Here is a 17,063-nt window from a genome sequence, read left to right as displayed (position 1 = left end):
CTCCACGACCATGACAGCGTCAATGCAAGCTTGGCTGTCTTAGCAGCTCTAGATTTGAGGAGGAAGCAATTCCACCGACATGTGTGTGGTCGACGTCCAAGACTCTGGGAGGAGCGCTATCTCTTCGCCCAATTCCAAGGTAAAGTGGTGGAGCGCCTGGGAATTCAAGGACTTGCCTCCACTGCCGGCCAGCTCGCCCGTGGATCCTTTCCGGAACAGTAGCTACAAGTTTGGTGGAGCCTGGGAGGTCTTCAAGGCGGTGCTGTGCTCGCCGCTGCTGGTGGTGAGAGTCATTCTCATTGGAGTTTTCTTGTTCCTGGGATTCCTGTGCACGAAGCTGGCGCTATGGCGCTGGGAGAGTGACCACAAGGCCATGCCGCGATGGAGACGAGATATAATGTGGGGCACTCGAGTTTGCGCTCGAGGTATACTCTTCTGCTTTGGGTGCGTAAGCTTTTCTTCTACTATTTCTTTGCCTGTCTTTCCTTTCTTCTTCTAGTTCTTCTGTCGATCTTCTTGTTCTCACACTTTTGTTCTGGTTTATCCAGGTTCCATTGGATTCAGCGCATTGGAAGGCCTGCTCCCAGAGAAGTCGCTCCCATCCTGGTGTCAAACCATGTATCGTTCATCGATCCTATGTTCTACTTCTTCGAACTCTTCCCGACCATCGTGAGCTCGAGTTCACACAATGATCGTCTTTTCGTCGGCACCATAATAAGATCAATGCAGGTATTAGGTGCCACTTTCGATCTGATAAATGAAATCACAGTTTGGTGTGTTCAGGTGATTCCCGTGGATAGGTTATCTCCAGCTTCAAGGAAAAGCGCCATCGCGGAAATCAAGGTAAAGTATTTTCTCTTTGGCTGGATGTAACACTACATTTTATGGATGCTCATGCAGAGAAGAGCGATGTGTAGCGATTTTCCTCGTCTTCTTTTATTTCCCGAGGCTACTACAACAAATGGAAAGGCTCTGATATCGTTTAAGCCCGGTGCCTTCGTTCCTGGATTTCCAATACAACCTGTTGTGGTTAAGTACCCGCACGTTCATTTTGATCTATCCTGGTATGTGCTTGAAACACCAACTTGATAGCCTCTCATCCATTTGCTTCACAGGGGCAACATCTCTCTGAAAAGCTTGATCCCTCGGATGCTGCTTCAATTTCACAATTTTATGCAGGTCAGACGAATTTTTGTCTAAGCTTAAAAAACCATTTTGTGGGCAAGCAGGTTCATTATCTTCCTGTTATATATCCCTCGTCGCATGAAAAGTCCCATCCAGCGGATTATGCACAAAGGGTAAACGTGCTTGAAACTAATACTCATACTTATCATTCTTTTGATTTTCAGGTGAGATATGCAATGGCAAGGAGCCTCAACGTTCCGGAAACGGAACACAGTTATGGTGATTTACTCCTTTCTGCAAGATCGTTGTCGCTGAAAATGGTACGTCCTTGAATCTTGTGAGTTTATTTAGTTTGCTCTTTCTTTAGCCTTTTTCAACCTCGTTCACACTTGAAATGAGAAAAATGGACACGGTAAGTTATCGGCATCGAGTCCTTTCTTACAGAGTTGTTCTCAGAGATCTCAGGCCTGACCTCCCAAGTTTTCTCGTAGCAACTCCAGCTTACAGACGCCGACGCACTCTACTATTTGGAGAAATTCTCAATCATGAATTCATCTCGCAGGTAAATCTATCAACCTGCTCTTTTCCTGTTCACATAATCCTCTTCTACTCATGTAGTGGGCAACTGACGAGGTTTGAGTTCTTGCAAAGCCTGGGACTTACACATTCTCCATTCGGAGAGCAGGTAAGAAGCGAAGATCGATATGTCTTAAGAAAACTGGCTACTCACATCAGAAATTCACAGGCTTTTGCGATGTTTGACAGGAAAAAGCATGAATTCGTCACCTTCCAAGAGGTAAGCATTGTCACTACTGGTTTGCTCCCAACACTGGCTGATTGATGCAGTTTGTGGCCGCATCAGTATCTTTGTCCAGAAATGCAAGCTTTTTGAAGCTGCTGGATTTGACGTTTTGCCATGCGGTCCACAAGAACAGCGACGAAATGCTTCTCATGGACAAGGTAAGCTTTTTTGTCTCACACTTTTGCTTTAAATCTTGTGTTCTTTCTTGAAAGGTTGCCACACTTTTGGAGAGGAATTGTGCTGGATCTACAAGCAAGGTGGCTTTCATACACTGCAGCATCATTTAGATTCATTTTAACACTGCAGGTGCTTGTGGATCAATTTTGTAAACAAACCGACCGGATGGACCATGCAACGTTTTGCTTATATCTTAAAAGAAATCCAGAGCTAATATTTCCCTTGTCTCTGGTAATTCTTTCTTTGAATGAGGAATAAACTGAAGGATCAAAATTAAAATTATGAGTTGAAAAGAACAAATAATTCCAATAATTTAGCGGAATTTGTATGGAAATTAAGAGACATAACTTAATAAGTCTTAAATTCATTGTACCTGATTCTTATAACACAATATGAAATTGAAAGTATAGATGGAATTTTTCTATAGGAGAGCTGTTTGGATGATTTCTTCAACCTGATCCATCCTTTGGGCCTCTGAACTGAACAGCTGGAGAAGATCTTCACAGAAATCATTACCCTAGGGGAGTATTGTGAGCTTAAGATGTTTTACAAGAAGGCAACCTTGATTATTCCATAATCCAACTTTTACTTCTGGGTAGGTAGATGCAGAAACCAAAAAAAACTCCTAGAATAGTTAGTTATATCTATTTCAGGATCAATGTCTAGTGTCTTGCAATACGCCTCTCTCTCCGGCATGTCCCTTGTAACATGCTCACGGAGCTCCTTCTCCACACTGCAGAAACTGAAGATACAAAGCAGCATCTTGAATGAAAAGCTTACTTGGAGTAGAGGCTCATCACACTGTTGATATTTATCCCATTGGCAAGCTGATGGAGGTGCCTCTTGAAGGAAGCAAGCCGGAAATCACAAAGCCGCAGAACCTCTGTAAGCAAGTATAAGCTTCAAAAAAAATCGAAGGAAAACAACATACTCGAGTGATCACCGCTGTAAACGTGAGAAAGTATGATTGTCACTGGCTCTCCCTTAATCTCTGTGCTCGCCATGAAAGTCTGAAAGGAATTGATACAAACAGATAATCGCATAATCACAGTACATACATGAGAAGCCATTGTTGGGTTGTTATCCCGCTGAACACAATTGACACCCGTCTTCGGATCCTGGAATGCTCTCACAGCCTTTCGCGCAACGGAAAATGTCTTGGACCGCCCGATTACCATCGCCATCGCTCCTAACCCTAACCCTAATTAAAGAGGGCCTGACAGCAAATGGTATGTTTTGAAGCTAGAAAACAAAATGATCATGTGGAATCACTTTCGTTCAGTGTTCTGGCATTGCTGCTGGCTTGTTCTCGGCATGATTGCGTTGCGTTGCAATCGGGCAACGAGGAAGAAGGTAAGCTCTCTTCTGAATCATTTTCTGTATTTGACAGTTTTGTCAATTGCTCGCAACCATGCCTGGAATGATGCAATGACACAGAAATCTGGTGATCTGCTCAAGAAGATCAGCGATGAAACAGTCAGCATTGCACAGCTCCGTCAGGATATTTGCGATGCCAACACAGGAATCATTCGAGAACTGGCAAAAAAAGCAGATATTTCGGTTGCTGGTGGCAGGACTGCCATGGAGATTGCAAGTGATGGTGCTGCTTTGGCTAAACGTTGCATCCAGGAAAGAGTTACCATGTCTCACTCTTTGGAGTTGCTCACTGACTTGGGTGGTGCTGGAGGGGCCACCCAAGGAAGTGTTCAAAAGTAACTCTTACTTTCGGAAGGGAAACCAACTGTAATGCTCCCGGCTCATGTGAAGTGGTGTCCCATTTAAATACTTTGCAACTCATTGGTCCTTGGGCCTTCTGTTCGGGATGGAAGTGGGGGAGTAAGGGTACCCATATTAGGTTATTAGGCCATGGTGTTTCCCCTTGGTGTCCCAAAACAAGTATTGCACCTAAGGTTTGGGATTTAAAATGTCCTATGATTAAGTTTTGTTGTACCAAGGGATGTTAAAAATTTAAAAGCTTGGTGTGCTTGGCTGTTTGTGCCTTCGGGGAGTGTAGATGAACTTTAAGTTAAATCTAACTCAGAGAGGGGGATTAAGAGAGAATTTGGGAATCCGTGGATGGATGGCTAACACTCTATTGCTCGTGTAGTGAGTTACTAAAACTAAGTAGGACTAAGTAGGAGTTAGTACATTAGGCGGGAACCTTAGCGAAGGAACTTAACTAAGGCCAAGGTTGTGGTGGTTGGATAGATGAGGTAAGCTAGCAAATTGGAAAGGAAAACTTTGTAACTTACACATTTACTTGTCAAATATTTTCATCCTAAATACATTATTTTATAAAAAAGGAATTTGATTTTATAAATTATCCTAATCAATCTTTTATTATTCACTCTAATATCTTACTTTACTACATAGGTAGATTTGTAAATTTCTTAAGGATTAATATAATTTTAGTTTAAATTGTTGAGCCTTTTCTTGATAAATTAGATAATTAAATTAATTAATTATCATTTTAATTTAGGATAGTAATATAGTTTAAGTAAAAAAATTAAAATTTTAAAATCTATAATACTTTTATACAAATAGAAACATATATTTCTTATAAGGTGTAAAGGATAAAGCAAGAATATCTAGGTATATTTTATGATTTTTTTAAATCAATAGTTATGATTTACTGCTCTTAAAAGTTTATTTATAATCATAATAAAACTTGATACCCAAATATTTACCAAGATTGATTTAAAGAATGGATCATCAGATTGCAAAGGATGACATGTGTATCTCCAAGAAGGCATTCAACACAAGTTTTAGGCATTTTGAGTTCATACTCAAGGAATGCATCAATTATATTTACTTGATTAATGATCATGCTCAACTAACTACCCAAACTCATTGACCACTTTACTCAAATGATGACAAAACCATGTTTATAACTCTATCATATAATAATCATCCTTAAACGGATAGGTAGACTAAACATATGAACCAGGTGGTGGAAGATATACACATTAGAGACAAATATATTAAAGGTTAAGCATCCTCAAGTTTAAATAACACTAATCTAAATGAATTTTCAAGAAGTCTAAATTTAGGAGATTAGGCCTCCTCAAATGTAAAATCTTGATCTAGGAGATGGCTTTTAGTAGTTGAAATTGATAGTGAGAAGCTTGGGGAATGTGTAGAACTCATGAGTAAAAAGCTCAAAATGAGAAAATGAGTTCATTTGAGATCTAGCACCATATTCTATAATGGATTCTTAAGCTTTTCTAGGAGATTTACACCTAATGGATCCTTTGCCATTAGACCCTGATCCCATAAGTACAGTCAAGGTAACGTATGTTGAAATGTGCATTCGGCTAACTTGTATCTGTTCAGGAAAATGATTGGCTTCCTCATCTTTACACAACTCTGGTAGCCATATATGAAAGCGGGAAGGTGGCTGTTGCTGGGCCAGGGGCGATGTCGGTTGCTGTTGCTGGACAGAGGAGCTTAAAGGTAAGGACTTCTCTGTCCAATTAGTAGAGGTCTGAAGATGGTGTTTACAGGAGTTTTCAAGTTCTTGTGAGAGCTATGCAACTCTGCAATGGGTAAGAATTTGTTCTTGATGTTGTTCTTGAAGCTCAATTGTTTTCTACAGGGACATCTAAATCGTGATGAGGTGCTGCTCATATCTGACATTTTCTCTCGTGTACAAACCTCATGGAACGCGGGGGAACTAGAGGTTTGTTTGTTTATTATTTCTCAACAGGTGTTGAATCTGTTTACTTGCAGATAGATAACATTTCCACTATAGAAGAGCAAGCCGATCTTGGAACTTTGGCGATTGTTGTCAAATTTGTTTAGATAATATAGGTTACCATTAAGAACCAATTTACGAGCGGGATTAAGACAGCTAAATACTAAAGCATTTATAGAATGGTCTAGATGTATTTTTTGTTGAACCAAACCTGAAACATTAGATCGCTTATAGTGAACAAACAATGAATTGTCACAGAATGTTAATGCACCAGGTCACAGCGTCATGGTGTCGAGCGAAGAGTTCAACGGGGTTATGGACAAAGCCAACGACGATGCAGATTTGGCTGCATTTCTTGCGGTGGCTGCACTCATCGTGGAATAAAGTGTTTACGCTTCCGATCAATTACGTCTTAGCAGGAGGCGGAAGCATCGGCTTGTGGATCTGGAGAAGCAGTATGTTGCTTAGGGGACTTTTGTGGTTGTGCAAGATCTGGATATGATGAAGCGGCTGGTGATGAGATTAGGCTGCGAGATTGAGTTCACGAACAGGACCTTAGCCTTCTGCCTGAAGCACGAGGATAAGTTGATTCTGCGGGAATCGCTGCAGCGGTTGAGCAGGAATCAGATTGTGCTTGGGCAGCTCGTGGATGATCTTGAGGAGAACATTTCATGAGCATCAACAAAGCTCATAGCCTCGTCGTTCGTGAGCTTTGTTGAGATCATCTTGCTGAGAGAGCTCTGCGGGGAGAGTTTCGAGGACAACGACTCCTATAGGCTTCGATAGTACGCAGCAATAGCTTAGCGATTGCAGCTAGAACTGCAAAGTTGGCTCTTTCAAGAAGTTTCTTTGAAACGAAAGTTTGGAAGTTTGAGAAGTTTCTTGCCTGGCTGATAGGTTGCCATCATTCCTTCATCTTGGTGTTTCGGTATGTTCCATGAAAATGGGACTTGATTGCGATGCTGTCAATCCTGAATGTCAAGAGAAAGAATCAGAACTTCAGTGGATTTTAAATCACAAAAGAACCTTACCTATTGCTTGCGGAGAAGTTTGTGATGGAATGAATGGACGCTGTCTGGAGCTCCAGCTCCCTCGCCAGCGATGTTGCTGTAGTGGGTTCTAGTCCAAGTTTGCGCTGCAGCAGCGACACCACCAAATGCTACGCCGAGGCCTTGCGAAGATGCGGGAGCAGCCAGAACCTCTGGGAAGGCAAGAGGCTCCACTTCCTCCTCAAGTCCCGCGGCTACGATGGCGATACGTTTCTCGGGAATTTGCTCGTCCAGATGTATGGCAAATGCGGCGAGCTCGATCGAGCCCGAAGTGCCTTCGACCGGATAGTCACCACGAACGTCTTCTCTTGGACAATTCTCATCGCCTACTTCCAGAACGGGCTCTTCCGGGACGCTCTCGATGCCTATCAGGAGATGAAGGACGATAGAATGGAGCCGGACGACTTCATCTTCTCAATCGCTCTGGGTGCCTGTGGAGCGCTCGGAACTGACGCGCTCGAGGAGGGACGGGCGATTCACTCGCACTTAATCGTTGCATCTTCCACCGGAGCAAAGGCACCATCTTTCGGCAACAGCAGCATCGTCACGACTGGCTTGGTGGACATGTATGCCAAGTGTGGCAGCGTTGAGGATGGTGCGCAAAGCCTTCGACGTGATGGTGCGCAAAGATATCGTTGCCTGGGGAGCTATCATCACGGCCTATTCGGAGCACGGAGATGGAAAGACCACCCTGGAAATGTTTCGAAAGATGGAAACCAAACCAAACATGTATGCTTACTCCGGAGTGCTGGACGCTTGCTTGAGCTCCAGACAGCTTAAGTGAGTTTAGCAAAAAGGTAAATAACAGTGTTGTGTTGCTAGGAGCAGGATCATCTTCTTCGCGGATGGCTTGCAATCAAGCTGATGAGGACCCAATTCAACTGGGTTGAGGAGGATCTGCACACATGATACGCTAGACATACATGTGGACTTAGGGGAGGAAGAAAGTATGGAAAAGCACTTGGTATGGAGGAAATACTGGAAAACAAGTTCCAATGCTCGGGAACTGTTAAACTTAATTTTGACAGGTCAAGGGGACATATGAGAACAGAAAAGTATCCCTCCGGATTACAGCTCCTGACATGAAATCCTCCAGTGTTTCGTGCAAGACTAAGGGAGTGAGTAGGGATGGCTTGGAAAAAAGTCAGTGAAGAAGGGGGATCCTGCCTTTGATTTTTCTTGGTCTTGTGTAAGTTGCTTTGTATTTCACCTTTCAGTTTAAAGACAGTGTCTCTTGCATATCACACTCTTCTCTATTGTTGCTCCTTCCTGGTACCTGTGGGATCAGTGTCATGAAGCTCTTTCTTAGTTTTCCTTTCTGAGGAGGAAAACTATTAAGTCAGTCAAAAGAGTCTATGTGTTTTAGGGTGTTGTAAGACACAATTACTTCTTCACATTGAGGGTGAAAGAAAACAATGAGAATTCAAGTGAGAGACATTCCCTCACTTTCTCTCACTTTCCTTTTCTCTCCTAGAATCCCAAGCACTACCACTCTTGTGTGATCATCCTAAGATGCATAAGATAAGCATAATGCAAATTTGGATATTATGGATTTATCAGAGACACTATTCGTGTGTGGCAGACATTGCAAGATAACTGGATTAATGCAAGATACAGATGAGTTCATCAAGACAACTTCAAATGAGCACAATTGAAGTTTGTAAAGTCTGAATCTGAGATTGGGTCCGGATCTAGGACCAAGTCCAAGATCAACTCCAAGACCAAGTCTGAATATTAATACAAATTGTGGGGTAAAAGCCCAAAATGATCGTTTCTCAAGGGGGGTGGGGGATTGGTTGTAGAAGGTTCCAAAAATATAGTAGAGATAATGAGGTTTAAGACCTAGTCTTGAAGGAACTCTCCAATAGTGTTTTCAACTGAGTTGAGGTTAAGATTGGGGGTTAATGGCCTTGGGTGGGAGTGAGCATGGATTCGAGTGCTGTTAGAGAGGCTACCTAAGGGCAACTCCCACTCTTGGAAGGAAAATCAATTGTAATATTCCTAACTCATATAGAATGATGCTCCATTGGGCGTGGACCATACTTGATCTCACGAGTTGAGCTCAATTTTCAATTTTCAATTTTAAATTTAGTATAAACATTATAAACTTTAAAATTTTAAGTTTATGGTGAACCTAATAATTTAATAACTCTCTATATATTATATAGATAAAAATGTTCTAAAAAACACTTCTTGTTCTAATAATTTAAATATTTACTACATGCAATGATAGGGACATTTGTTAGAACATAAAATAAAATATTTGCAAAAGGAGTATTCTTGTCACTTCTTTAAATTTGTACTCTATGCTTTCTAGCTAGTAAATGTCAGGTTTGTCAGAATTAAAAAATTAAGATCAGTGAGATCTCACTACTCTCATAGAGTATAACGAAATGCAAGGTGCAACCTGCCACCAAGCACAACGCTATAGAAGAAAAACACAAAGGTCACCTTTCTTAGAAAAGCGCAACGGCCACTTTTCTACACCAACTCTAGACTTTATCCAACTCAATTGCGTTAGCCCCAAAAATCAGCATCTCTTTCGGGTTGCATCATACAAACTGCCTACTAAGGTTTAAGCCAACCAAAGTCAACTTGAACCCCTTCACTAGTTTGAAGAAAATTTGTGGAAAATTTTCTATCCTAGAGAAAGAATGACTCTTAGTCTAGGAATACAAACTTTCAAGACTCAACCAACTTCCTCCTACCAACAACTTCATATATATTCACCTCAACACAGATTCTTATGACCCAATAGCATGCTTAAACATCGAACATCTTTACCCATATAACCGACATCCAACACCAACATCTGCAAAATACAAAGTGAACATCCAAGGCTTGATCACGAAGACCATATCTTTGGATATCCATATTGCACTAACACTTTTCTTCACCTTCAAGATCCAATGTTAAGCCAAAATACTAACAAGAAAAATGACATGGAAAATTAAATTTTAAGGAAAAATTCCTCATCACTCGAAATAACAATGCCACTTCCACTAACACAAGTGCTAGCAATGTCAATGCCTCAACTACACACCTTCTCCATCCAATAATCTACTTCAAGTGCTAATAGATCAACTGACAAGCCATAACAAGTGAATGCTATAACCCTTTCCAACACCTTATGGGTAAATTCCCTAAGAAATAGGGTACCAACATAAGCTTAGCATAATGAACCACCATTGAGAATCCAATCAAAGTTACTACAATGCTACTTCGTATAAGTAGACTAGCTTCACCATCAACCACTTTGGGGTTGATTATCATTTAACCAAGCAACTTCGTCAACACATTACTCATTATCACATGGATATGATATAAAATCACAATGACTTGATCATCAAGCAACACTACGAGCAACACTCATCTCATTACTTCAAAGGTTTATGTGAGCATCAAATGCCAACTCGATTTGACAAAATGTAACACAAATGCCACACTCTACCGATAGAGACTTACAACACCTAACACCACTAACTTTTGTTCACAACACAAACAAGCTCATGCCACTTTTTTTCTAACCAAACTCAAAACTAATCTAACACCAAGCTACTCAAGGAGCAATAGCAAAGTTCCTGGAAAAGAATTAAGCATTGTAACTCCAGTCTTCTAATAGCAAGCCTAGACAAAATGGTTTAGCGCTTCACCGCTATCCATCCTAAGACTCACTATTTGTAAGACCACCATAACCAACATGCATCAAGGTAAGGATTCTTGATTGCATAATGTGAACACGAGCAATGAGCTAACACCTTGTTGCAAATCATCTTTCCAAGAGAAAATGATTTATGTGTTTGATTTTTTGTCTCTGACAACTCTTTTTTCAGTCTTATCTTTGACTAAACCTCAAGTTTGCATTCGCACTGCCTTCAGTCCAATCTAAGAAAAAATTATGAAAGAGCACAGCAATAATTACTTAAATCAATAGACTAATCCTTAGTCTTATCTCTCTCCCTTTAAGCCAATTGAAAAAGGGACAATTGCTTGATAAGAGAACCCTTAGTGGCTATTTTATCCCTATTTATCCCCCAAAGTTTCAAGGATCCACGGTGACAGTATATCCAAATCTCATCCCATGATCACATGCGCAACACTCACCCCCCCTTCAGAGATGTCAATGTTCTCATTGACTATTGACTAACAACCCCTACTGAGCCAAGGGGAACCAACACCTCCATTTCCGCACTCAATCTACCAATCCTTCCATTGTGTAGATTAGTTATTCCATGTGAGGCAACTAATCATCCACCTGTATCGCAGTCCCATGGTGGATACCTTTGTCCGTGGATGCTTCACCAAGAGGAAGGACGTACGCATGGATGCCCAATACATACGATTTTAAATTTTAGGGGTAGGAATATACTTTGTTCAAGGTATATTATATTTTTAAGTAGCCACTAATCAATGGGAATCAAACTTGTGCCATTTTCTCTGATACCACATGTAGCGCACCTTATCTATTTTCCCTTAAGCTAACTAGAAAAAGGGCAATTGCTTAATGAAAGAGCCCTTAGTGGCTATTTTTATCCTTATTTATCCCCCAAGGTTCTAAGTATCCACTGTGACAGTACATCCAAATCTCATCCCATGATCACATGCGCTACACTATGTCATAATTTCTTGATTGTCTTCAATTTCAGGTTGTTGCTGTTAATATGCCTTCAAGATTTGTGCTTCTTCATAGTCATTAAGACCTTCATTCGTATTGTTCAATGATGGTTGATTGAAATTTCTTTGTGATCTTCTTTGCTATAGTTGTGGGGATTCAAGAGGGTTCTTGATGCTCTCCAAAGGTAATTGTGTTCTTCCGTTAGTATGTGACAACATCAGCTGTTTTAAGCCAAGTTTGCTTGAGGAGTACTTTATAGGAACTTTAGTCTTTTGCCATTTTGAGCACGATAAAAGTTACCTAAAATTCTAAATTCTTGATCCTTGATCTTGATAGGAATATTTTATATGATTCTTGATGGTTGTACACTTCAATTGTTAGTCATCTTGATGTTGAAGATTGCAGGGTGGATTAACCCAAGTCTCATTGCTTTGCAGGTTGAATACTCGATGATGTTAACATTTGTGTTGCCGTCGATGATTCCTTATGGAGCTTTGTTCTTTCCTATTATGATTAGGATGCATGGTACATCTTCATCGAAGTTGCTGGGTTAAATGGCAGTTTTGTGGGATGAAGAGTTGTTGGTCTTTCTCTTGATTTGAGTTGAATTTACTAATGGTGAAGTTTGACATAACTTGAGAAGTTGTTTTCTCAAGTATGGAGTGATATCCTTGCATTAGACCATTAGTATGCTAAAAGAGTGTCAAACTTATTTTGGCTCCATTTTGCAAGTTAGTTTTGGCATTGGGATGTTGAATGCTCTAGGACTATTCCTATGTTGCTCTATATTTTTATCTTTTCACTCCTTAGGCTAAATGTTTAGAAATCATTCTATGCTCCAATTCTTTCACTCCTTGGTTACAAGTTTAGGAGTTTAGCTCCATTTCTTTATTTAATGGCCCAAAGCCTTGAAATTTGGGTTCGCTCCACTTCCCTTGGACATAGCATGTGGCACATAAAGGGTTAAGGTTCCACTTTATGGTTACCCTATGGTAAACTACTGTAGGGTAAAGGGTGAAAATCATATACATTACATTTGGTGAGTCTTAGCGAATATTATACAATGAGATTGGGTAACTAGTCTTGTTGAATATGTAGAGATGAAAACAATGATTCAAGTGGTATATATTTGGTTGCTATGGCTTCGCATATGTCTCTTGGGTATGAATTTTTGGTTAACTTTTCATACTAGATTATATGAGCTTTCACTTAGGCTTATAGAATGGATGTGAGATGTTCCATTTGCATGAGTTTGGGCTTGGGCTCATAAGGGAGGCATATTAGCAACTTAAGGTTATATTTTGAGTTGGCAAGATTAATGTTAGCATATCAATGGTTACCATGAGTGGTTTTGTGTTACTATGGGTAAAAGTAAACCTCCCTTGGGTTTGCTAAGAGTGGTGAATAAACTGTTCTGTAGTTATTTAGCACGGCACTAATGGATCCTTCCTAGGCACGATTATAAGTGGATCAATCAAGACTATAGGGATTAGTTTATTAGTTCGAATAGCCATTGTTGTGCTCTCTCATACACTTTTCTTAGACTAGATTGAAGGTAGTGCAAATGCAAAGCTTGAGGTTTAATCATGTTAAGACTAAAAAGAGAGTCATTAAGGATGAAGTGTCAAACACATAAATTATTTTCTCTTTTTGGAGAGATGATTTGCAACAAGGTGTAAACCATTGCTTATGTTTACATCATGCATTTAAGAATCCTTACTTTAATACATGTTGATTATGATAGTTTTATAAGTGGTGAGTCGTGAGATGAATAACAGTGAAACACTAAACCATTATGCTTAGGCTTGCTATTGAAGACTTGGGTTACAATACTTAATTTTTTTCTAGGGAATTTTATTATTGCTTCTTGAGTAGTTTGGTGTTTGATTAGTTTTGAGTTTGGTCAAATAGAGAGTGGCATGAGCTTGTCCATGTTGTGAACAAAAGTTAGTGGTGTTAGGTGTCATAAATTTTTATTGGTGGGATGTGGCATTTCTATTGCATTTTGTCGAATTGAGTTGGCACTTAATACTCACGTGAATCTTTGTAATAGTGACATGGGCATTGCTCAATTGATGATCAAGTCATTGTGATTTCTGTATTATATTTATATGATTGTGAGCAATATGTTTATGAAGTTGTTTGGTCAACGATGATTAACCTCAAAGTGGTTGATAGTGAAGTTAACATACTTGCAAGAAGTAGCATTGTAGTAGCTTTGACTAGATTTTATAATAATCCATTATGCTAAGCTTAAGTTGATACTTTATTCCTTTAGAATTGCTTATTAAGTTTTAGAAAGGGTTATAGCATTCACTTGTTATAATTTGTTGGTTTATCTATTAGCACTTGAAGTAGACTATTAGATGGAGAAAGTGTATAATTGAGGAAATGATATTACTAACACTTATGTTAGTGGAAGTAGCATTGTTATATCGAGTGATGAGGACTTGTCCTTAGAGCTTAATTTTTAATGTCTTTTTTTTTTTGTTAGTGTTTTGGCTTCATCCTCGATCTTAAGGATGATTGAAAAAGGGTATTAGTGCAATAAAAGTATTTGAAGATATGGTCTTCATGATTAAATCTTGGGTATTGAATGTCAGTTATATAGGTATGATATTCAATGCTTAGATATGTTTTTGGGTCATGAGAATTTATGTGAAGGTGAATCTATGTGAAGTTATAGGTAGGAGGAAGTTGGTTAAGTTTTGGAAATTTGCATTTATAGACTGAGAGTCATTCTTTCTCTAGGATGGAAAATTTTCCACAAATTTTCTTAGGCTTTCCAAATGGCTAATTTGTTGATCATTTTGCCCAAAAACCATTTTGTTTTCATAAGCCAATATAAACTAATAAAAGGGTTGTAATTGACTTCAATTAGCTTAGACTTTAGTATGTAGTTTGTATAATGTAACTTGAAAGGAATGGGGTTAAAGCAATTGGGTTGAATAGAATCTAAAGTTTGTGTAAAAAAGTGGCTATTGCACTTTTTTAGAAAGGTGACCCTTGTGCTTTTCTTCTATAACATTATGTTTGGTGGTAAGTTGCACTTTGCATTTTATTAAACTTTATGAAAGTAGTGAGTTTTCACTAATCTTGACTTGGTCTTGGTAGCCTTGCACCTTGGTTGAGGATAGTGATGTCCAACTTAGTTATTTGTGGTTAAAATATTAATACTTGTATTGTAGTATTGTCCATTAAGAGGTTATGTACCATTTAAGTTTATCTCATGGTTTTCACTAAAGTTTCAGCTGATTGTTAATCATGTATAACTAACCTCTTCAAGGCATACTTAAACTTATTGGCTAGACCTATTAGTGAGTTTATTATTGTATGATTGATTTTGAGTGGTCATTTAGTCTATGCTTGTCTATGTTCCTATATATCTTATACTTGGGGTGTTACATTTTGGTTAAACAAATATATAGCATAATGATGTGAGTTTAGTGTTTGGTCTTGTAAAGATAAGTTAAAGAATGATTATTGGTTACTTTGCAACTAATGATTGCTTGCAGACTTCGTTGAGGATTTTTATCACTTACTTCACTTAATGATGATTTAGTGGTGATAGGCTTGCTTTACCGGATGGTGTTGTGAAGGATTGTATTGTTTGGCGTACATGGTTTTTCTATATTAACATGTTAATTCTACCTTTGTCAATATCATTTAGTTACATTTAGTTTATAGTATTGGATTTTATTGAGTCTTAGACATGGTGAATCACTCCTTAATTATGTGTTATTTGAAGTTGAGTATTGTCAAAGAATTAGTCTCAAATACTAAGTAAGGTATTTTTTACCTTGGTTAGTTTAGTTGTTAAAGAGTGTTGAGTGGTGATTCACTCTTGCTTTCTTTTATCTTTATTTTAGTTTTGATGACATTAAAGTAATGCTTTGTCATTGATATTGTTGATATTGAGATTGTAGTGAAATGAGATATCTCTCTAGAGGATTGATATTGAGTTTTGCTAGTCTTAATATAGATAGTGTTGATGATTTGAAACTTTATGTTGTTAGCATTTGTGCATTTGCTAATTAACACCTATGTTAGTGTTCAAATGAACTGAGTAGCAAGTTGAGTTAGTCTTGTTCTAGATGAAATTACTTAGTAGAGGTTGAGTTTTAGCTTTTTTTTGAAAAGTGATTTAGTTGCAGACCATACTAGCTTTACAAGAGGAAGAGTTAGTGATCGATTTTAAAGTTGTTAGTTCCTTATTAAACTTGCATTGAGATTATATTGATCATTAATGATTTTTCTTGTGCTTGTTTGAAGTGAGTTACATCTTGCTATAAAAGATGGATTTATGGAAGATCATTTTATGATCACTTATTGAGTATAACTTTGTTGTGTTTGGCTTTTGGATTGATGCAGATATACTTTTCTTTACCTTTATGAAGTTTAGTTTCTGAAATATGTTGAAGAGGATATTGTGGGTTGTACCAATGATTTCTTCTTTAGTATTAAAATTAGTTCATATTAGAATCATAATCATTATTAGGTGAGTAGGTTATTTTAAAATTTTGGTTTTTTGAGTTTTATGCTCATTATTCCATTTATTAGGAGTTCTTGAGGAAGGTATTTTGGCTTATTGTCTTTGATATTGAAGTTAGTATTTGCATCTGGTGATAACTGATTGTCATCTAAGATAGTTGATTATCTTTGTCAAAGGTTTGCTTGATTATTGTTGATATAGAATGATTTACAGTTCTTTGGGATGACAGATTCTTTCTTCGATAATGATTATGCATCTCTCTATTAATGGGATGATTGATGATCTTTTATAATGGTTAGTTGTTCTCTTTAATAGCTTTTGGCATTTTGCAGTACCACATGTTCTTTGTAATATGCTTTAGATTAATATCTTGGGTTTAAGATATTGGTAGGATGTTGTTGATGCAACTTAAGTCTTGACCATCTCTTGATTTTTAGTTTTGGGCTTGTATAGGCAAATTGGCTTTGGCACTTCGTGTGCATGGTAAAATCTTTAGTCATGAGATAGCTACTGTCAACTGGTCATATCAATTGCCTCTCTCTCAATGTTCCTTATTCCATTAAAAAAGGTATGACTATGTAAACAACTTTAACTGTCTATTTACAATAATCTATCTAAACCTTACCAACGTATTTAGTTTCTTTACTCAAAAGGGTTAGGGCCTTTAACTTCTCTCTCTATATCATCTGTGGGGGTGGGGGTTCCAAATGTATAGTAAGGATAGTGGGTAGGTTAGGTATGGCTAACTAACATAAAGTATAATCTAGCTTCTACTTGTATACTTGTTTTTATTCTGTGTCTAACTTACGCCTAAGCCCAAGTTTTATACCATGCTAGCTAGTGGAATACCCATATCCTCGCATTACGCTACCGATATGCTAAAATAGTGCCAAACCCTGTTTACCTCCATTTTGCAAGTTGGTCTTAGCATTGAGATATTGGATGGTCTAGGAATTTTCCTATGTCATTTCATGCTCTTGTCTTTTCGCTCTTTAGGCTGAATGCTCAAGAGTTGCTTCATGCTTCAATTCCTTCACTCCTTGGTTACAAGCTTAGAAGTTTGGCTCTATTCTTCATTCAGTGGCCCAAGGCCCTAAAACTTGAGTTTT

At 38.5% G+C, this 17,063-nt stretch overlaps 3 protein-coding genes across 6 annotated transcripts; 2 read left to right on the top strand and 1 right to left on the bottom strand.

The window, feature by feature from the left end:
- The first annotated feature begins 72 nt into the window (after positions 1–72).
- Positions 73–2,386, top strand: LOC9662252 (lysophospholipid acyltransferase LPEAT2). Of its 4 annotated transcripts, none has more exons than XM_024662768.1 (14): positions 73–444; positions 549–729; positions 784–843; positions 901–1,064; positions 1,116–1,179; positions 1,230–1,298; positions 1,350–1,445; positions 1,493–1,537; positions 1,626–1,687; positions 1,744–1,810; positions 1,871–1,921; positions 1,972–2,085; positions 2,140–2,184; positions 2,234–2,386. In XM_024662768.1, the coding sequence occupies exons 1-14, from the start codon at positions 80–82 to the stop codon at positions 2,360–2,362; spliced, it is 1,512 nt and encodes a 503-aa protein (XP_024518536.1). In that variant the 5' UTR covers positions 73–79; the 3' UTR covers positions 2,363–2,386. The 4 variants fall into 4 exon arrangements, 3 of the variants coding, with proteins under 3 accessions (XP_024518536.1, XP_002989005.1, XP_024518537.1); XM_002988959.2 differs by having other exon boundaries at positions 1,617–1,687; XM_024662769.1 differs by having other exon boundaries at positions 263–425; positions 1,617–1,687.
- A 260-nt stretch (positions 2,387–2,646) lies between these two features.
- On the bottom strand, positions 2,647–3,304 carry LOC9628892. Its single transcript, XM_024662774.1, has 4 exons — positions 3,163–3,304; positions 3,036–3,114; positions 2,885–2,987; positions 2,647–2,837 (listed from the first exon to the last, which is right to left on the bottom strand). The coding sequence occupies exons 1-4, from the start codon at positions 3,286–3,288 to the stop codon at positions 2,690–2,692; spliced, it is 456 nt and encodes a 151-aa protein (XP_024518542.1). The 5' UTR covers positions 3,289–3,304; the 3' UTR covers positions 2,647–2,689.
- Positions 3,305–5,346: 2,042 nt separating this feature from the next.
- LOC9662251 lies at positions 5,347–5,928 on the top strand. Its single transcript, XM_002988958.2, has 5 exons — positions 5,347–5,391; positions 5,438–5,557; positions 5,608–5,649; positions 5,700–5,783; positions 5,834–5,928. Exons 1-5 carry the CDS (start codon positions 5,347–5,349, stop codon positions 5,903–5,905), a joined length of 363 nt encoding a protein of 120 aa, XP_002989004.1. The 3' UTR covers positions 5,906–5,928.
- The last annotated feature ends 11,135 nt before the right edge of the window (positions 5,929–17,063 follow it).

This window comes from Selaginella moellendorffii, unplaced genomic scaffold, assembly GCF_000143415.4.
Source record: "Selaginella moellendorffii unplaced genomic scaffold, v1.0 SELMOscaffold_92, whole genome shotgun sequence".
Classification (NCBI taxonomy): Eukaryota; Viridiplantae; Streptophyta; class Lycopodiopsida; order Selaginellales; family Selaginellaceae; genus Selaginella; species Selaginella moellendorffii.
The sequence above is the reverse complement of the archived record's forward strand: the minus strand, read 5'-3'. Positions and strand labels throughout refer to the sequence as shown.

Bases quoted from the DNA above. Each gene is read 5' to 3' on its own strand.
- LOC9662252 (XM_002988959.2), top strand. From the start codon at position 80: ATGTGTGTGGTCGACGTCCAAGACTCTGGGAGGAGCGCTATCTCTTCG. The intron at 844-900 runs GTAAAGTATTTT...ATGCTCATGCAG, and splicing joins GCGCCATCGCGGAAATCAAG to AGAAGAGCGATGTGTAGCGA. The intron at 2,185-2,233 runs GTGGCTTTCATA...TTAACACTGCAG, and splicing joins GTGCTGGATCTACAAGCAAG to GTGCTTGTGGATCAATTTTG.
- LOC9628892 (XM_024662774.1), bottom strand. From the start codon at position 3,288: ATGGCGATGGTAATCGGGCGGTCCAAGACATTTTCCGTTGCGCGAAAG. The intron at 2,988-3,035 runs GTATGTTGTTTT...ACTTGCTTACAG, and splicing joins TTACAGCGGTGATCACTCGA to AGGTTCTGCGGCTTTGTGAT. The intron at 2,838-2,884 runs GTAAGCTTTTCA...CAGTTTCTGCAG, and splicing joins GTGATGAGCCTCTACTCCAA to TGTGGAGAAGGAGCTCCGTG.
- LOC9662251 (XM_002988958.2), top strand. From the start codon at position 5,347: ATGGATCCTTTGCCATTAGACCCTGATCCCATAAGTACAGTCAAG. The intron at 5,558-5,607 runs GTAAGGACTTCT...TGGTGTTTACAG, and splicing joins CTGGACAGAGGAGCTTAAAG to GAGTTTTCAAGTTCTTGTGA. The intron at 5,650-5,699 runs GTAAGAATTTGT...TGTTTTCTACAG, and splicing joins GCTATGCAACTCTGCAATGG to GGACATCTAAATCGTGATGA.